The 20,959-nt window shown below is 45.8% G+C and overlaps 1 protein-coding gene and 1 pseudogene across 2 annotated transcripts in view; one reads left to right on the forward strand and one right to left on the reverse strand.

Annotated features, from left to right (window-relative positions):
• The window catches only part of SMC1A (structural maintenance of chromosomes 1A), a 37,093-nt gene extending 16,186 nt beyond the window's left edge, over positions 1-20,907 (reverse strand). The window contains exons 1-18 of one of the 2 annotated variants that reach the window (XM_019718920.3): positions 20,741-20,907; positions 16,544-16,732; positions 16,320-16,432; positions 13,757-13,960; positions 13,423-13,661; positions 12,487-12,745; positions 12,252-12,392; positions 11,384-11,466; positions 10,345-10,552; positions 8,963-9,148; positions 8,694-8,873; positions 8,456-8,602; positions 8,229-8,366; positions 7,259-7,375; positions 7,044-7,150; positions 3,794-3,935; positions 1,112-1,257; positions 867-1,020 (exon numbers count right to left, since the gene is read on the reverse strand). In XM_019718920.3, the coding sequence (XP_019574479.1) occupies positions 867-1,020; positions 1,112-1,257; positions 3,794-3,935; positions 7,044-7,150; positions 7,259-7,375; positions 8,229-8,366; positions 8,456-8,602; positions 8,694-8,873; positions 8,963-9,148; positions 10,345-10,552; positions 11,384-11,466; positions 12,252-12,392; positions 12,487-12,745; positions 13,423-13,661; positions 13,757-13,960; positions 16,320-16,432; positions 16,544-16,732; positions 20,741-20,849 (2,862 nt within the window). In that variant the 5' untranslated portion in view covers positions 20,850-20,907. The remainder of the gene's footprint in view (positions 1-866; positions 1,021-1,111; positions 1,258-3,793; positions 3,936-7,043; positions 7,151-7,258; positions 7,376-8,228; positions 8,367-8,455; positions 8,603-8,693; positions 8,874-8,962; positions 9,149-10,344; positions 10,553-11,383; positions 11,467-12,251; positions 12,393-12,486; positions 12,746-13,422; positions 13,662-13,756; positions 13,961-16,319; positions 16,433-16,543; positions 16,733-20,740) is intronic. The other variant, XM_019718922.3, reaches the window with a different exon arrangement.
• On the forward strand, positions 14,251-15,733 carry LOC109438818 (proteasome subunit alpha type-3 pseudogene; annotated as a pseudogene).
• Positions 20,908-20,959: the final 52 nt, after the last annotated feature.

A 20,959-nucleotide genomic window follows, 5' to 3' on the forward strand; every position in this document is an offset into this window, starting at 1 on the left:
AGACCTGAGTTCAAAATTGGGCTCTACCACTGTCTGTGTGTGACCTTGGGCAAGCCGTGCTATCAGATCGGAGTTCGCTCATCTGTAACATGGGACAACGCCTGCCTGGCAGTTTGGATTTGACTTAGGAGTCATCATTATGTCATGTGCTACCATGAGGCCTGGCACATTTCTGGTGTTCAAAATATTTTGCAATTTAAATTAGACTCAAATGGTATTTGGGGAGGGGGCCGGGAAAAGGACATGTGGGACTGAGATACACGTCCAGGTGGAAGACAAGATCTACGCAAACCTCCTCTCAGGGAACATTCTCCCCCGCCTTGCTACTAATCTTCACTTCCAGTGGATAAAATGCCTTGGCTCCTCTATCAGCTGGTGTCCCTCCCTTTCCTGTAACAAAGCTTCGTCACCTCTGCATTGCTGACGTCCCTTACCCAACCCTCTCCTGGCCAACCTCCCTCACTGCAGCTGAGCTGTATCGTTCCTTGGGTCCTCCAGCTTCCGTCCTGCTTTGCTCTTGGCTGTCCCTCAATTCCTGCTCCTACCAACATCCACCACCTGCTGGAGCTAACTGAGCTCAAGTCCCTAAGGTTAGTGGTTGCTTTCATCTTCTCCGGGCTTACTTCCCACAGCACCTACTGACATACAGTTCTCCCCACGCCACTTCCCTCTCACAGCCACACTGCCACCTTGCACTTCACTGGCCCTCACAGCCTCACCCCACCATCCCTACTGTCCCTCTCCATGCCTGACCCCATCCTTCTCTCTCTCTCCCAGGCCACTTTCACACTTTCATCCTGTCCCTGGTTAATGTTGTTCGCAGCCCACTCCCACCAACAGCCACGTGCACCCGCCATGATACTCACCTCTTCCTGACTAATATCGTCCATGGTGCCCTTAGACAGTGGCAACTTGATGTCCTGCATCTTGCAGGCCTGTAGCAGGTTGTGGCGGTCACTGCGCTTCTGTTCAAGTTTGGTCTCAATGGCTGTCACCTCTTTCTGTAAATGGGTCATTTCCCTAAGAAGATCCAGGGAGATAAGTGAGACCCAAATCCAGCAGGCTGTCTGCTCAACCTACTTGCCCCAACCCCAGGCCTGAACCCACTCACTTGTTGGCGCCCCCCAGTTTCTTACGAATCTCCTCCATCTCGTGATTCTTGTCATTCACCTCCGACTTCTTGGCTAAGTGCTGATTCTTCAGATCTTGTAACTGGGCCATGGTCTCATCTATGATCTTCATGTGTCTTTGCTCCTCCTGGTCCCAGCAGCGGAAACAGGACAAGAGGTGAAGGCTTTCCTTATCTCACCTTAGGACCTTCTCCCCTCACTCCCACCCTTTATACCAGGCACTTTGTTGGAGCCTCTCTTCAATGAGCTCTGTTTTCACAAACTCGCATCACCCCTCAAGCTTCTTTTAATCTTATTCTAAATGATCTGGTTGCCCTCTCTCAAACACCCCATTTTACCAGTTGCCTGCTATAGAAAAGTTCAAAGTATAGAAAAAAGTATTAAGCGGGGGGGGGGGGGGGGGGGGATCACTCATAATCCTACCAGCCAGAGATAACCAATTAACATTGTAGCCTATTTCCTCCCAGCATTACTTATAGATCGTTCTACAGTTAAGACTAGGTTGTAATAAAAACTTGATATTGTGACTTAATGTTACACTTCAGCATCTTTTCCACATCAAAACTACTGTCTTGAGCTATACAACAACATTGTTTTTTTTTAAACCCACAAACAATATGGTGTATTTCCTACGAGTACACATACATGAATGTACAAGTACCTAAGTAAATACCTGCAGGTGTAGCAGAATACACACTCCATGGGTTAGCCCCTGGAAGAGCAAGTGGACTGGGATTGAGAGTGGTAAAAGGGGACTGTTGTCTTACTTACAATGTTCTGACTATTTAAAAGGAGAATGTTTTGTTTTCATTTTGATTTTCAAGTCACATAAAGGGGATGTGTCGGCAACTCTCAAATGGCTCATAAAAATATGCATACAGAAATGTGCAAAAGCAAATATAGCAACGTGTTAATGACGGATGAAGCTTGGTGATGGGTAAATGGGACTTCTCTGTACTATTCTACTAGCAACTTTCTGCTATGTTTAAAATGATTTAAAAAGTCAAAAAGTCATAGAAATATATACTTCTGGATCACCTAGATGTCCACCTCATTCTGCCCCAGATTTTAGTGCCCAATCTGCATCTGCATTTACGATTCCGATGACACCAAAAAGGACTGTTTTAATCATTGGGGTTTAATGAACAAACAAAAAAACCCACACACACACAAACCAACAACAACATAGGCAGACAAAGAAGCCATGATACGTTCAGACCAAGTGAGGCCAAATCACCTTAGGAGGGGATGCTGTGAGGAGCAAAGATTTCATAGAAATGTAAAGAGAAGGGGTGTAGGAAGTGAGTCACCAGGCCATAACCGGTGGCACAGGCACGCTCAACTCAAAGGAACTTAGCCGTGGCAGTTAGCAGCACAGGCGCACTGTGAAAAGGGACTCGCTTTCAGCAAAACACCATCATCTGTTGCACTGAATTAACGTGGTTAATTATAAAATTCAATTTGTAACTCTGTCTTGGCTTTCTGGTTAAGTGTTCCAAGTATGTATGTTTGTATGTATATTTAAGCAGCATTAAGGATTTTTTAAGCCAACACTAGAGATCTTGGGAATATTTTTCCTTTAAAAGTGTATTACCTTTAGTGTATTACTAAAATTTGAAGACCATTAAACTACACAATACTTGTATGAATGTAGCATAATTTGCTAAATTCCTAATTCCCAGGGGACACTGGATAGTTTCCCAATGGAACTACAAATGCTTGTAACAAACATCAGCCTCTGTGTGCACAAAGCTGTGCCAGCATTTTGGATTTGCTCAGGTATTACTGAGTTAGAGGGGATCAACATTCAAAAGACTTTTTTTTTTTTTTGGTTGGAGAAAGTAGTCTGACACTTTATGCTTTATTGCTTTCGGGGGTAGGTGCTCAGGAGCTCTTGGTGGGGTGGGCCGGCTTCCTCTTCAGTGACACGGGCTCCTGGCTGCGCAGGATGGCGCTGGCTCTGCCGATGGCAGCCACGCACAGGTCTGGGCGGTACTTGTTCTTGCGGATCATCTGCCGGATGCTGCTGAAGGGGGCCTAGGTATTCTAGCTGATGGAGGTCCACACGTACGAGGTGGCCGGCTCTCTGCTTCATGATGACCACCATACCTTTGCCATTGGCTGCTGGCTCCAGGCTCACCGTCAGGCAGCCTGTTGTAGCATGAGGTGCGGGCCTTCAGATTATTGGGCTCGATGCTGCTTGTTCCTTTTGATAAGGAAGTTGGAGCAGTTGCGCAGGACCATCCATTGCAGATGCGCGGGCATGGCGACAGTGCCTCTCATTTCGGCAGCCAGAGACGGAAAGAGCCGGAAGTCTTGATACATGGTGCCATATGGCCTAAGAATGCTGGTCTTATGCGCCATGGCCAGTATTAAGCCTTATCCTTTTAAAAAAATCTTGAGTAATGTGATAGGAAACAAATTACATCTGATTGTTGTTTTACTTTGCATTTCTCTGATTTCTAGCAAGAAAATTATATGTGTTTATGGGCTATTTGAATCTCTTCTTGAACTGCCTCATATTCCCTTTTTTCCTATTTAGATCTTGGTGTTTTTCTTATTTCCATTAGAGCTTTATAAATTATGGATATTATCCTTCTAGTATATCTCTTCTAATTTTTCTCGCAGTTTTTAGTCTGTCTTTTCATGCTCTCGTTCCTTACCTTCTTGAGCTTTTCTATCTCATTTTCATCCTTTTTCACTGTCTGTTCCCACATGTGTACTTTATCCTGGTCCTCCTTCAGTTGGTTCTTTTCAAAATCCAACTGGATGCCCAAGCGAGTCTTCTGATTCTCAAACTCCAAACTGTGGGGAGAAAGGAGAACTAGGCCCAGGGCACAGGGGCCCAGGATTACTGCTGAATATCAGTCACCACTCAGCTCATCCACCCATATCCATATAAAACCTTCCCATGAAGTTGGAGAACTAAGTTCCTCAGCCTAGCGTTGTGGGAATGGCACAAAGCATGGGAGATTGAGCCAAAATCCATTAATCATTAATCCCTCTTTAAACACTGGAGGACTCCAGAGCACACTGCCCCCCGCCCCCGCAACTTCCTACATGGAAGCACAAAAAGGTCCACATGAACCCACCAGCTATAATTTATTTTTATTAATAAAACTTATTAAGCTTGTGTACTTTACATACATTACCTCTAATCCTCTAATCAACAGCTCTACAAGTAGGCATTGTTATTCTAACTTTACAAATGAGGAAACTTGGGCCAAGAGGTAAAAGACTTTGCCCAAAGTCACGGAGCTAGTAAACGGCAAATGTGAGATTGGAACCCAGTCTAACACCAAACCCAGGCTCCTTCTATGGCATCAGTGCAATATAATGTGGTGGGATATACAGATTGGTATCCCAACGCTGCCACCTTTAATAGTAGTGTACTCTTGGGCAAGTTAGTTATCGTCTCCATGCCTGTTTCTTCACCTGTAGTACTTACCTCGGAGTTACCGGGAGATTTTCGAAACAAGTTAATATGTATGATGTCCTTAGAACTAGCCCTTGCACATAGTAAGTACTCAATAAATTTTAGTTACCATCATTATTACCAGGTATTTCACTCATATTGACTCTTTCCAACTACCACCCTCACATGCACACCCTCACCCCAAGATTCCAGAACTTCTAAGGGGCTGAGCTTGAGTAGTAAAAACCATGGAGAAAATACAAGATGCCTGCTATTGCCCTCCTCCCCATCTCTTCAGAAACTCAAATAGCATGTAACCAGCATACAAATATTAGTAAGACCAGGCAGGGCTAACTTCCAACTGCCCCCTCCCCACAATATCGTGTGACAGATGCTGCCAGATGTCCTGCCAGCAGTTTAAACCTATTAGTCACTATAATCCAAATGGAATGTAATTAACTCTATAATTCTGAGCTATGCAATTTTAAGTCCAATCTCCTTAGCATGACTCATAAAGCCCTCTGTGATCTGACCCCTGCTGACCTCTCCACCACCCCCACCTTCCACCTGACCCCATTTTTATGCTCCAGATATTCAAAACTATTTAGTTTCCAGAACAAGGCACGGTCTCTCACACCTCTGAGCATGCTGTCCTGCTGCCTGGCTGGCTAAAGCCTATTCATTCTACAGGTCTCCTGTTCCTCATTCCTCATTCTGTAAAACCGTTTCTGAAGGCGGTAAGCAGGTTCTTCGTTTCTATTACACTTTGTTGGGTTCCTCCCTTTTTGGCCCAGTTGAATTAATCACATCTCACAGTTCATAATACACTTGATTGCTATCTGTGCAAGACCCTTCCTTTGTCTCCTCTGATTCAATCCCCGATTTTCATTCCCATTATCTTCCTTACGGTGAACATGTACTCCAAAGTGACATACACACATACATGTGCGCGCGCGCACGCGCACACACATGGGGTGCCCAAAAAAATGTATACGTTTTAAGAAAGGAAAAAACTGTTAAAATTGTAATACAATGAATGCCGCTAGCATTCATTTGATTAACGCCATCTTTTGAGCAAACATCATACTACACATTGCTAGTGTAATTCAACTTCGAAAAGTAATACATAGATAACATCTTTTAAAATGTGTACATTTTTTTGGCCCCCCGGTACATACATATGTATATAGCCTTACAAATGCATATCCTTTTAAAATGTCCTTTTGTTTTTAAATTTACACAAATGCACGATGTCATATTTATCCATGGTACTGCCTGCAAATCTAGTTCTTGCTTTGAACTATTCCAGTCTGTATATTCATCACATTTAACTTATACTTCCCCTTCAGTGATGGTTATCTACATTGCCAACATCCTACTATCACAAATTATGCCAAGATAAACAACCCTAAATGTGTCCCTCTGTGACCCTGTGGCAAGACTCCCTGGGATACCCAGGAGTGGCTTTGCTAAGTCACAGGGCTTATGTAGACTTATTCTTTCTGATTAGGAATGAGGCTGAACATCAATTCGCAATTCAAGCTTCTCTTTCCACGAAATGTTACCTACATCCTCTGTCCAGTTTTCTATTTGGTCTCTAGTTTTCATTTTTCCTCTTATTGATTTGCAGTTCCTTGACCATCTCCTCTGTATCTTATATCTCAGGTACAGCATCAATCACAAAGTTCTGAAATTGCTGATCTACTTGTTTGTCTCGCCCCGCTCCATGACTCAACTCCTTGCGCGCAAGGATAGTCTCTTAATTCAATTCTGTATCTCTTGAGCTTGGCTTGGGGGTAGAAAAGCAATGAATAGCTTCTGTATGGGCGATGCGCTGGATGAACTGCCGACTATGGTCAGGGTCCAGGGGACGACGTGTCAGGGAGACTACGTCGCATCCCCACCTCCGGGCCCCTTCCGATACCTAGCACAGGACAGTCTGGCACAACACAGGTTCTCAAAGGTTTGATGAACGAATGAATAAACTAAAGGGTGGAAGAGAGGAGAAACTACTGTTTTGTTCTTACTAGCCTTCCAACCTAGAACTTTGTTCCTCCTCCCTTGCATTGTCCATCAGGATAACGATAATAATAAAAGCCAATAGTCATTGCTCTTAGTAGGTTTAGTAGGTGCGAAGTATTATGCTAAACACTTTACAAGAATTATTCCATGTGATCTACCCAACAATGCCATGAGACATTTTATAGATAAGCAAACTGGGGCTCAGAGAGATCAAGTCACTGCCCAAGACAATGAGTTGTGACGCTGGGATTTTAACCCAGGTAAACCACATTTAAAGCTGGCACTCTTAACCACCAGACTATCAGACTATGTGACACTGCCTCCCCACTGTCCCTGTTCTATAAGGCTGACCTACAACAAATGCCCACTGTTCTAGGAGCTGCTCCCTGCCTTATGATGGCATCTGACTTCCTCCGACATCAGGCTGAGGGCTCAAAGGCATCCCAGTCTCCTCTTCTACCCACACTTCCACCTACCGCTTCTTGGCGATTTCATTCTGCCGCTTCACCTTCTCTTCCTCAAACTCCCGGATGTTGCGCACACCAATCTCCCGACAAAACTCTTCAAACACCTCATCCTCTACCTGAGAGGAGAAGCAAAGGATGGGAAGCGGCCCTTTGGGTCAGAGGGCTGCTTCCAGCCCCGGTTCTGCCCTGATGCACATGCTGGCCTGGCTCATCCCCCCACCAACCTGGTTCATCTTCTCCTTCAAGTCTTTCATTTCCCTCTCGCGGCTCTGGATGATCCTCTTGATGTCATTGATGCGAGGCCCAAAGTTGGCTAGCTCACTCTCCAGCTTGGACTTTTCCTGCAGGAAACAGGGTTGAGAGGGCAAAAAGAAACCAGGCTCCTTGGAGGAAAAGAGCCACCCCAAGTGCACTGTCCCCATGGGGGACAGGAAAGGCCAGCTCTCCACACAATGAGACAACGTGCCTTAGTACCAGTCAAGCCTCCGTCATTTCTCACTTGAACCAGCACACAGCCTCCTCCCTGGCCTCCAGCCGGCCTGCTTCCGTCAACAGGGCTGGGCACACAGTAAATGTGATTACTTACAGGTACACGCTCCCTTATCTATAACCCTTGCGGCCAGATGTGTTTTAGGACAGACACTTGGACAGACTTTTTGATTTGAGAAAAAGGCAAAACAATATATGTACTACATATTACATAACACCCCAGGGCGGTCTGGGGAAGCACCTCATGATCAAACACATTCACGTACATGGAAGAGTCCCACTGAAACGCCTGTAGCTCACTTTCAATTCATTTTTAGGAGAAGCTCAAATATCTATTAAGTGAATGAATTATGCCAATAATAGCATCTAATGTTTATTAAGTACTGATTGGGTACAAGGAATCAGTCTAAACACTTTACATGCATTAACTGATTCAATCTTCACAATGACCCTATAAAGCACATAGTATTCTAATTCCCATTTTACAGATAACAATGAAAAAACTAACACTGAGAGGTTAAGTAGTTTGCCTAACATCATAGAAAGTCAAGATCTGAAAGCCTGGCTGATTCTATGCCATGCTTGGTTCCCTGCAGCAGCCTGGGAGGAGAGAGGGAAGTTGGACAAGTGCCCGCGCCCCAGGGAAACTGAGGCCAGGAATGGGAGGACGGCCTTTAGGAAACAGGGCTGAAGGTCAGACCCCACCTGCAGATTCAGGGCTAGATGTCGTGTCTTGGTCTGTTCTAGGTCACTCTGGGAGTACTTGAGCCGCATCTGCAGTCCATGGGCCTGAGACTGCACCTGACGTAGCTCTGCCTCTTTCCGCTTTGCCTTCATCTGCTCCTGAAGTGGACAAGAAAGAAGCATGAGGTGGGAAGGAGGCGGCCGGCCTGGGCTTAGGACCCCCCGCTCCTAGGGACAACAGCACTTACTTTCAGCTCCTCTGTCAACCGCTCCTTCTTCTCTTTCAACTTGTCTACTGCTTTCTCATCCCAGCGCCGCGCCTTGGCCTTCAGATCACTGGCCCCGCCAGAGATCACTCCTGACTTCTGGAACAGGGTCCCATCCAGCGCCACTGTCTGCACACAGCAGGAGAAGGAGGAGCTGAACAGAGGACTCTCCATCACGAAGCCTGCCCGGCTGCACTCTGGGCAGGGGATCCATCCATACCTTGTGACGCTGGTGGCCGCCAAAGGCAATGCGGCGGGCATCCTCCACGTTGTCACAGACCAGGGCATTGCCGCAGGCATACTGCAGGGCCTTTTTGATATGAGGTGGCTCATAGCGAATCACATCAATCACCAGCTTGGCCCCCTTCAGCTCCCGGAGTTTTTCATCTGTAGGTTTCACCTGCGGGGAGAAACTCAGTAGGTGGCAGAGCACGGAGGGCTGGGAGGGGCCTTCACGTGCTGTCCTGACGCCAACCCCACCAGCCTCACCTCCAGGTAGTCCAGAGGCAAGAAGGTCTCAGGCTCCCCACGCTGCTCCTTGATGTACTGAATACAGTCCCGGCCTGTCTTCTCCGAGTCCACAATAATGGCATCCATGTTCTTGCCCAAAACTTTGGTTACAGCGATTTGATACTTTTTTTGTGTGGGCTGGCAGAGGTCAATGAGACGGCCATACTGAAGAAGTCAGAAGGGAAGAGTAAAGCATGAGGCTTCGGGACTGGCTCAGAAACCCCAAGTCCCAGCTTGGAAACGGAGACAGACCAGAATCTGTATCAGGAACACAACCCCCAGGCTATGGAAGAAAAGCCTCCTCTGGCCCCAAAGCAACGACGACTTCAGGCAGTCATGTCTGAGTCCCAAGTCATCTTTCTAAACCTCTTTTACCGTTTTGCAGACCACTGCCACCCCAGGCACTACACCAGATAGCCTATATACAATATCTCAAATTCTCACAATCACTCAGCAAAAGAAATCTCTTTTCCCACTTCACTTCCCCCATGCCCCCCAAACCAACAGATAAAGGGAAAGATCTTCAAGGGCAGGGACTAAGCCTAATTCACCCTTATAAACTCTCCAGCAGTGTCTAGATGAGAGACCAGGAAATACAGACGGTGCCAAAACAATGTACACACATTTTAAGAAAGGAAAAAAACTGTATTAAAATTGTAATACTCAATATATACCAATAACAAAAGATGAATACAAGTCACCTTTGACTTCTGCAATTACAGGAGGTGCTCAGAGTGGTTACCATCAGCGTCCAGACACTTCTGATGACAGCGAACTACTGCTTGAGTAACGTTGACCAAAGTGTCTTTAAAAATGTGTATACCTTTTTTTAGCACCTGGTATTTATGGAACCCAATTAAGTGGAACCCAGGGATGGGCTTACAGCAAGACAGATAATATTTAGGGAACCCAAGAACTCAGGATTTGGTCCAAGAGGCCAAGACATCTGATAAAGCCTGGTGAATGAGCCAGTTGGTACATGGCAACCAAGCTCATGTCAAAGCCTGCAAAGAGCTACTTCCTGGGAGACTGATTCTTCTTCCACGCCCCTCCCCTTCCAACGGCCTCTCCAGTTTCCCCACCTCCCACAGAGGAGTGGACACAGCAAGACAAAACCTTCAGGAAGATGCAATTGGTGGGATGAAAAGAACGTCAGGCTAAGAGTCAGAACAAGTTCGGTTTGAACTGCAGTTCTTCCACTGATAAGCTGTGCACCTTTGAGCAAGTCATTTAACCTAAGTCTCAGTTTCCCCAGCTGTGAAAATGCAATTAGCAATCCCGTCCTCAGAGGACTGCTGGGAAAATGATGACGTGAGCATGAAAGGAAGTGCTCGGGAAATGAGTTCTCTCCCCACTCTTACCACAGAGCCTGGGTACAGGCGCTTGATGCTTTCCATAATCTCTGCCTTTCGCTGTTGGCGGCTGCTCTCCTGGCGGTCGATGCGGGCATCCCCCAGCTGCTCCATCACCTGGTTCAGCTCCTTATTGATCTCATCAATACGCCGCTTGGCCATCTCCACCTCCTCTGTTAGCTCCCCCTCTAGCTTCTTCTGCTCCTCGAGAGACTGCCTACAAAGTGAGGGGACATACGAGTTACCCTGGCTGGTCAGGAAATGCTCTCGGCTGACAGTGTCTCTGCCTAGGGAGGGACAGGACATGTAGGGTTCACAAGAAGAAGCTGTGGTACATTTATACAATGGAGTATTACGCAGCCGTAAAGAATGAAATCTTACCATTTGCAACAATATGGATGGACCTAGACAACATTATGTTAAGTGAAATAAGTCAGACAGAGAAAGACAAATACCATATGAGCTCACTTATATGCGGAATCTAAAGAAAAGAATAAGTGAATGAACTAATCAGAAACAGTCTCAGAGACACAGAGGAAAAACTGAGGGTTGCTAGATAGGAGTGGGGTGGGGGATGAGGGAGAAGGTGAGGGGATTAGAAAGCACAGTCAGTAACCACAAAATGGCCACAGGAATACGAACGTCAATTTGGGGAATGTTATTAATAATGTTATAAAGATTTTGTAGGGTATCCGATGGACACTTGTCTCATTAGGGAGACCACCTCAGGGATGATGTAGATGCCTGATCACTGCACTGTACACCTGAAGCTGAAGCTGAATAATAATTAATGTCAACTATAATTTTATATATACATATATAGTTACGAGAAGCAGAGTACGGCTTTAGGAATAGAGACAGTGGATATGTAACGGCTGTGTGCGATGTCAGGGGGGTAGTGGGTGGGGGTTATCACTGTGTAAGGGATATAAATGATAAATGTCTAACTATTACATTGTTTGGTGCACCTGAAAGTAATTAAAACAAAAGTTAAAAGAGAAAAAAGAAGAGGCCTGCAAGTAAGAGGCAAGGCTGCAGAGTCACATACTTGCTAGTCGTGATGTACTCCTCCAGTTTCTCAATCCGCTTCTGATTCTCTTCAATCTCCCGCAGCTTTTGCTTGATCTTGGCCTGGGAGAGAGACAAATATGCTCCATCACCCGGGGCTGAGCAAGTTAACTCCAAGGCCATGGGGCCTGGGCTTACAGCTCCTATGGCCCACCCATCCAAGAGCCCAATAGTCTTGGACAATCTATCACGAACGCAGGAGGCCTACTGAAAAGCAGACACAGACAGTGCTGGCGTGGCTCTGCTAACTGACGGGGTCTCCCCGAGCCCGACGAGACCCTCTCAAAGCGTCCTACCCAGTCTGGGCTATCTTCCTCACCACTCAGGGAGGCTCACACCAAAGCCAAGTAAAGCTTTCGGGGCCCTTCTGCATCTGTTTTCTCATCTGTAAAGCGCAGGTAACCTCCCCTTCAGAAATACACATTAAGTGCTTAATATAAGGTAGCTATTAATATTAATGACTACTGCCGAAGAAGTGCTTAGCAGAACACCTGAACACTGTAGGTTCTTGAGGTACTATAAAAACTTTCTATTATTGTTATTATTTCACTATTATTATTAGGAAAACAGCACACTTGATAAGAGTGCGGGCTTTAGATCTATACTGCCCAGGTTCATACCCTGGTTCTGCCACTTAATAATGAAGTGACCTTAGGCAAATTACTTCAGCTCTGGGGTACAGTTCCCTCATTTGAAAACAGATGAACTCAGTGGGTGAATACATGTACAGTATAGTGACCAGCCCACAGTAAGTGCTCGCTGGATGTTAGCTAGTGTCGTTCCTGTTAAGGCTGTCATCATTTCCCTTCCTCTGGACCATCACCCCTAATCCTATAATGCATGCCCACCTCTGTCTCTACTTTCTTCCGCTCTTCCAGATCTAGTCGGTCCTGGTCAGCTTTCTGGTCTCGATTGAATTTCTCCAGCTCCTGGGCCAGGGTAGCTGCTCTCTTGCTGGCTTCTTCTTTCAACCGGTGGTACTTCTTGACCTGTGTTAGGGACAGGGAAGAAGGACGCACATGACCAGTCAGTCCATGTCAGCCCAGCGATCTCCCCACCCACCCCCAACCCCCCAGACCTTACCTGATTCTCCTCCAGGGTCAAGTCTCTGCCCTGACTCTGACTCTCCTCTTCCATCCGTTCCTCAAACTCTTGCCGGGCTTTCTCCACCGACAGCATTTCCTTTTCCAGCTCATCCATGTCACCTTTACGCTTCTTGTAATGCTTCTGCGCATTCTGTAGGGACTTCTTGGCTGCTTCCAGCTTCTTGATTTTGTGGGAGGTATTCTCCTTGGCTTTGATGTACTGAGGCCGCTTCTGATTCAGCTCTGAATCCTTTTCCCTTTTGCCAGAGGGGAGGGAGAAAACCAGTTAATGCTGTTGGAGAAGGGAGGGATCCCCGGCTTTTTACCCAAAGAAAAGGGGGCCTGAGCCCCACCTCTACGCCTAGCCAGCCTCCGAGAACTGCCTAAAAGAAGAGGGGCCTGATGCCCCACAGATCCTCAAAAAGGGGCAGTGTGACTACCCCCTGGAACCTTAGCCTGGCATTCCAGCCACTCCATAAGGAAAAGCTCCCACCCCAACCTCAACCAGCCAGGCCAGGCACCTCAGTAAACAACTCCCATGAACACCCCGTGTTCACTTAGCTGACCCGCATCTGCTCTAACCTTTCCAAATTTCTGTCCTGCAAACTCCCAGCGCCAGTTTTCCTCTTCTAAGAAGGCACTCCCCGCCAGTCCAGTGCCTGGGCCTCTCGTTACCTCCAGCTTGGCAAGGCCACGCCTCTGTCAAGTTCTAAGTTCTCCCTCTTCTGAGTACCTATCTACCCAGAGCCTGAGTACTTAAATACTCTATTCGTCTAAAATGCAAATCAAGAAATGTGCCTGGTTCTGCCCAAAGCAAGTCAAGGGGAAAATAGAGAAACTAGTATGTGCGCTGGACTCCGGGTTCAGAGAAGCCCTAGGAAACAGGATAGCCTATTGGTTTCCCACAAGTTGCAGGCCCAGGCCTGCCTCTTACTTGATCTCCTTCTCAATCTGCTGCTGTTCCCGCATCATTTTGCCCAGCTCCTTCTTCTTCTCCTTCAGCTCATCCTCTACCTTGTCCATACGCTTCTTGTCTTTCTCGATCTCTTTGTTCTTAGAAGCCAGTTCCTTATTGAGCTTCTCGATTTCTACTTCATTATGATAAAGCTTGAAGAGCTGGAGCTGTACCTGAGCTCGCACCACCTCATCCTTCAGGCGCTGGTAACGATCAGCCTGTGCAAATAGGGGCATGGGGACAGGAGTACATCAATAAGGCACTGGCTCCCCATCCTGGCCCATCAGGGCCCAGAGGCAGCCTGGCCACCTACCTCTTCTTTCTCCTGTTTGGCCTCCTTGCGCTCAGCTGCAATGTTTTTCTTACGATGGTAATTAAACTGTGTATCCTCTTCAGCTTTCACCATTTCCTTCTTTCGCTTGTCATACTCCTGAGCCAGCTCCCCAGAGCGACTGATCTCTTCAAATAAAGCTGTCCTCTCCTTGGGGTTCTTCATGGCAATAGATTCCACAGCACCCTAGTAAAGATCAAAACACTCTCCCTACTTAGACCCTCGCCAGGCCAGTTCCTCCTATCTACTCCCACTCAATCATTCAGAAAAATTTCACTGACCCCCCCCCCCACACATACACACTGGGTGCCATATTTCACATTGGGCTTTGAGGACACATTCCCGGCCTTTTGAGGTGCACAGGGAGAAGAGACAGAAGCAAAGCTGACACTGTGTGTTATGTGCAGTGACAGAAGTAACAGAGAAAAGGGCTAAGTGAAGCTTGGGGGAGGAGACTGGTAGGGGTATCCACATGGGAAGGCTTCCTAAAGGAATTTGGAAGATGGGGAAGAACTAACCAAGAAAGTAAGAGACGAGGTTATTCATGGAATAACATGGAAAAAAAGTTAACGCGTTCCGCTGGTTTTAGCAGGAGTTCAACCGGCACCGGGTATGACCTGTCAGCCTCTACATTCTCTCCTAATGGAAGAGTTTTTCAAGTTGAATATGCTATAAAGGCTGTGGAAACTAGTAGTACAGCTATTGGAATCAGATGTAAAGATGGCATTGTCGTTGGGGTAGAAAAATTAGTCCTTTCTAAACTTTATGAAGAAGGTTCCAACAAATGACTGTTTGGATCGACATATTGGAATGGCGGTAGCAGGTTTGTTGGCAGATGCCTGTTCTTTAGCAGACATTGCAAGAGAAGAAGCTTCCAACTTTAGATCTGACTTTGGCTATAACATTCCACTGAAACATCTGGCAGACAGAGTGGCCATGTATGTACATGCATATACACTCTACAGTGCTGTTAGACCTTTGGGTTGCAGTTGCATGTTAGGGTCTTACAGTGTGAATGACGGTGCACAACTCTACATGATTGACCCATTAGGTGTTTCATATGGTTATTGGAGCTGTGCTATTGGCAAAGCCAAGCAAGCTGCAAAAACAGAAACAGAAAAGCTTCAGATGAATGACCTGCCGTGATGTTGTTAAAGAAGTTGCAAAAATAATTTACATAGTACACGATGAAGTTAAGGATAAAGGTTTTGAACTAGAGCTCAGCTGGGTTGGTGAAATAACTAAAGGAAGACATGAAATTGTTCCCAAAGATATAAGGGAAGAAGCAGAGAAATATGCTAAGGAATCTTTGAAGGAAGAAGACGAATCAGATGATAATATGTAACACTTAATTCAGCAACTGTTTTAAATTTCTAATACAACCCCCATGTAACTATTTAGTCCTATGGATTATTATATACCCACTGACCAATTTTCATTAAATTTTTGTCTTGTAATGATTGAAATTTGGTTAATACCTGTTCGACAAAAATGTGTGTGTGTGTGGGGGGTAACTGAGCACATATTTACTCAGCATTAAAATGTTGACGCTCTTTTAAAAAGTCATTCATGCCTATTTAAAAATTCATTAGTTAAAACACTGCAGAGGTTTTGGAGTCAAATTAAGTCAAAGCTCCATTCCATTACTCAGTTAGAATCTAAAGGTTATATCCTGCTATATAACCTGTTGTGTAAGACGTACCTACAACTTAAGCAATTAATTGATGCCATTGCCCAGTTTTGTATTTGATAAATGATTTTGGTCATCAGCCACTGCTAACCTTTAGGTATAACACACAAGAAAGATGTTTCAGGTTGGAGAGTCAAGAATGTATTTTTTTTTTCTTTTATTATGGTAAGAAGTGGATTTAAGCATCCACAAAGTTGCTACTGTCACTCAAAACATTTCTTGATCTGTAAATTTCCAATAAAAACACCCATATTTTATGCTAAAAAAAAGTTAATGTGCAAAGGCCTGCAGGCCAAAGAAGGCAGGTCAATTTAGGGAACTGGAAATGGTTTAATTAGGCCAGAGTGCAGGGCTGGAGGAGGGGAGGATTGGCAGATGAGGCTAGTGAGGTGGGCAAGAACCAAAGGATGGTGTTTCCCGGATGACAGGATTTCATGCTAAAGCAACGGTTTTCAAACATTAGTACGCATCATCAGAACCCGGAGAGCCTGGTAAAACACAAATTGCTGGGCTCTACCCCACAGTCTCTGAGTCTGTAGGTCTGGGATGGGGGCCGATACTGTGCATTTCTAACATGTCCCCAGTTGATGCTGATCTGGAGACTACAATTTAAAACCACCACCGTAAGGCAATGAGACATCACTGAAATATTTTAAGGTGAGAAGGGAAAGAAACAGATTTCTGCCCTCAAAAGATGAACCTGGTCTAGGGGATGAACTGGAAGGGGCCAGACTGGAGTCAGGAAGCCCAGTGAGGAAGCTGCGACATTAGTTCAGAGGACAGGTGAAGCCAAAGATGGAGCAGGCCCAAAGGCGGGCACAAAGCAGAGAGCCAATCGTTACCACAAATGCCTACCTGGAAGACAAGGAAGTTACGAGCTTTGATGAGAATGCCCAGCTTCTCCAATTCCTCGCTGTACTCATGCAGCTGCACCACTTTATTGTTGATCTTGTACTCTGAGGAACCGCCTGCGAGACAATGCGCGAGTCACTCAACGGTCTAGTCTCCCTCCCACCCCAGCCAACTGGTCCAGCCACCTCCCAGGACACAAGGAGAGCCTTCCAGCCAGCCTCACCCACCAACAATGACACGGGCAAAGGTACGGTCCTCAGCACCCTCCTCAGAGTAGACCATGCTGACAAAGGCCCGGTTGGCAGCTGGCTTGCCCACAGGAGCTCCATGGATCAGATCCCTCAGGGTCTTTACCCGCAGGTTGCTGGTTTTTTCACCCAACACAAAGCTGATGGCATCCATGAGATTTGACTTACCTGAGGGAGGAGGGGACAAAACAGAGGAGGCGAAGTCAAGAAGAAGGAGAGGAGAAAAGGAATAAAGGAGACATGGAGAGGAATAGGAATGTTCCCTCAGGACTCAGTGCTCAGACTCACGGGAGAAGAAAATATTGCTCTGCCCTCATAAAGACGGGGGCCAACCAAAGCCCTGAGTCAAAGGCTTAGAAAAACAGTCCCTTTGCAGTGACTACTTACAGCAGCCAAAAACTAGAGCCCCTTCTAAGGAAATAGTATATTCACAGAATAGATTGTTCTACAACCTTTAATGAAATGGGAAAATGCCCACAATAGGATAAACAAGCAAGATACAAAACCCAATATAGTTTGATCTCAACCAAGTTTTTTTTTTTTTAAGGGGGGCTGAGGAAGGGGGAAATGGGGAGTTAATAGATATAGAGTTTCAGTTTTGCAAGATGAAAAATTCAGGAGCTTGGTTGCACAGCAATGTGAATATACTTAACACTACTGAACTGCACACTTAAAAGTTGTGAAGATGGTAACTTTCATGTTATGTGCATTTACCACAATTTTTTTTTAAAAAAAGGCATGTTCCTATTGTGATACAACATGAAGGACACAGCATCATCTATAGTTATCTTGCCAAAATCTAACCTGAACTTAAGCCTTTAGACCTCCCTTCAAGTTGACAGGAAATACAGCAGTTAGAGAAACAAGGTGAATGACACCATGAGGAAATCTTAAGACAAACACAGAATGCGGGATGTTCTACCAGACAACTGGTCCGGGCTTTGCAAAAAGTCAGTGTCTAAAAAGAAAGGTTGGGAGAACCATTCCAGAACATAAGAGATTGCTGGGACATAAGCAAAGGCAGTATACAAACTCTGATTGGATTCCGATTCCAAAAAAATAAAAAACAAACAAACAAAAAAACCCAAAAAGACATTTTGGGGAGCAATTAGGGAAGCCTGAATATAAGCTGGATGATTGATGACATGAGGAAATTAATTTTCTTAGGTGTGATAATGGTATATTGGTAACACAGGAGAAATGATTTTAGGAGATGAACGCTGAATCCCTTAGGGGTGAAATGTCATTAAGTCTACAATTTACTTGCAAATGATTAAGCAAAACACACATCTATGCTTGAAAATTTTCCTAATAAAAACTTGGGAGAGGGAAATGCATAGGACAAAATACAAGCAAATGTAAACAGTGTAATAGTAGGTAACAAACCAGGGAAGAAATGGAGTCTTCTTTTAACTGTATAGCCTTTAGTATTTTTTTGAATTTTATACCGTATGCATTGATTAGCTATTCAAATACATAAAACTGTTAAACAAGAGTCACAGTTTTTACTTTCTTCATTTTAGACTCAGGAAAAAAACATTAAAAAAAATCTGGACTGGGATTGGGGGTGGGGAATAGTTTAATCTCTATAAATTCTATCTCAAGATTCTCCCCAACTATGTTATATGACAGTGAACTGAGGATCTGATTTCCAACACCGATCTACTCAGCTATAAAAATGGTAGCCCAGGTCCTTCCATGGAGGCAGTACAAGACAGAGATTAAGAGCTTGGGGGCTAGTCCAATAGACCAGGTTGTAACCTTAGTTTCACTACTACTTAGCTGACCTATTCCCTCACCTGAAAAATATGAAAAAGCATGACTCATCGGTAAAACATCTAAAACGATGCTTGGCACATAATTGTCTGTTAGAGTGGCAAGAGCAAAAGTGTGAAAGTATAACAGACATGGGTTCTGACTCTGGCTCTGACAATCAGTATGCAAGTGATCACAACTTTGTGCCTCAGTCTCCTCAAGTATAAGACAAGGATAACGGGATCTCCCTCCTAGGGTCATTGTGAGAATTTAAATGTAAAAGGTCCCAATAAATAAAGTACTTGACACACAGTAGGTGCTCAAAAAAACAGTAGCCCTATCCTAACAACAGTTCTAGACTCAGCTGTCTCCCTCATCACAGCAGGACTAGCACATCATGCAGATCAGGAGTCAGCCTGTTAGGCACCCATTTCCAACCTTTGGGCTTGTCCCATGCTCTCCAGGAACAGTAAGAATATCTCACAACCCAAGGCCTCCCTACACACAATCATTCAATATTGTAAACATTTTTAATAACATGTATTATGAGCTGAACAGTGATAAAGTTTTAAGGAATGTCTTCTTTGGGGCACTCATAGCATAGACCAGTGATGAAGATACAAAAACATATGCCATGAATACAAGACCAGAGAAAACAAATGTTAAAATGTATCAAGTGTCTGCTGTGTGCCAGAGGGGAAGAGCAATTCACTGAGGGGGATCAAGGAATGCCTTGTGGAGGTGGGCATTGATGAATGGGGGGCGGGGGGAGGAGGGCAGTCAGACCAAGAGCCTTTTGGAGCAGCTGAGGGGACTACATGATGAGGGGACTAATGCCAAGAGGTGCATCCTGGCTCTTTCCCCCACACCAAAATCCTAAGAAACTGGAGTGGGACCCCAAGCATTAGCCCTCTAGGCCAGTGGTTCTCAAACAAGGTTGGGAGGGGATGATTTCCCGCTCCCTTCAGGGGACATCTGGTATGTCTGGAGACATTTTTGGTTGTCACACCTGGGGAGCAGGGGTAGTACTGTCAGCAGTGGGTAGAAGCCAAGGATGCCGCTAAACATCCTACAACACAGGACCGACCCCTTAACAAAGAATTATCTTGCTGGAAATGTCAATAAGGCCGCTGGTGAGAAACCCTGCTCAACCGAGCCAAACCCGGGCAAGACTCCAGGCAAGGCTGTCAGTTTGAGCTACTTCAGCAAGGGTAGCTCCCCTCAGGCTAGGAAATGATTTAGCTAGAACAACTCTGGGGTGAAGCACAGCAGGATCCCAAACAAACATTCGTGGGGGTAGATGGGAGGAATCCATGATGTATCATTTAGAGATGGGGAGTTAAGATATGTAACAGAGGCCCTATCTAACCACCCTTTCTTTTTTTCCCCGTTTCACTGAGACGTAACTGACATGACATATTAGTTTCAGGTGTATACCATTATGATTCCATATTTATATAAATTACAAAATTATCACCACAATTAGTTAACATCCATCACCTCACATAGTTAACTTTTCCTTGTGATGAGAACTTTTAAGATCTACTCTCTTAGCAACTCTCAAATATACAACACAGTATTGTTAACTACTGACCACTCTTTCCATAGACACGTCCCTCTATCACATCAACCTGTGTTATTTCCTGCACAGCAGTTAACACAACCGAAAATTATTCTATTTTCTCCTTTATTATTGTCTTTCCCATCTGGAATGTAAATTCCCTGGGAGCAAGGCTTAGTCCATTTTCCGCTATTTCCACAGCACCTTGAATAACTCCTTATAAAACAGTAAGCATTCAACAAATTTGGTGAGCGAATAAGTTCTGAGTTTTAACGGTTTCAGTGGTAGCAAAGGGACGAGTTCGAGGCATCCCCACCTCTAAAATGGGGACGGGGTGGAGGGTCGAGACGCGAGAGCTGGGTCTCAAATTCAAAAGTGCCGCCTCCGAAGAAGAGTTTAAAAAAAAAAAAAAAAGGAGGAGGAATTGGAGCGTACCAATGCGAAGCGGGACGGGTAAGTGTACCGTTTGAGACCGGAGGCCACGGGAGGGCTACCAGCAGTCCCACATCTTCCGGAGGGTTCTTACAAAGCGGGGAATCTAACTAGCTGGCAGCGGGCTCCGGACCGCCACTTTTGGCGGGAGGGGGCAGAGGGCGGGGGAATATACAATCCGGGGCGTACCACTGGGGCCAGAGCGGGGGCCGCGCAAAGAGCGGCCAACTGACACCTGGGGAAAAGGTTCAAGTCAGAGCTCCTGAACAGGGAAACAGGGAAAGCGGGTTTGGGCCGAACCCCCTGAGGAGCGGCAAGGAACCTGTTAGGGTTCCCGACATTTCAAGTGGCACGGGCTGGGCTGTACTACTCTGCTGCTGGATAGGGGGTCCGGGACGTGCCCCTGGCCGCAGCCGGGTTTATCTTACCAGAGCCATTGGGTCCAATGATAGCGGTGAACCTCTGAAATGGTCCGATAATCTGTCGACCCTTGTACGACTTAAAGTTCTCGATCTCAATCAGTTTCAGGAAGCCCATGACGGCTACGGCGCCGGCGGCGGTACGAATGGCCGCGCCGTGCGCCGAGGAACTGAGATAGCCTGCGCGGGAAACACCGCAATGCAGGCCGGGCGGACCCCAAACGTCGC

This window comes from Rhinolophus sinicus, chromosome 18, assembly GCF_057876585.1.
Source record: "Rhinolophus sinicus isolate RSI-liver-muscle chromosome 18, RSI-T2T, whole genome shotgun sequence".
NCBI classification, from domain to species: Eukaryota; Metazoa; Chordata; class Mammalia; order Chiroptera; family Rhinolophidae; genus Rhinolophus; species Rhinolophus sinicus.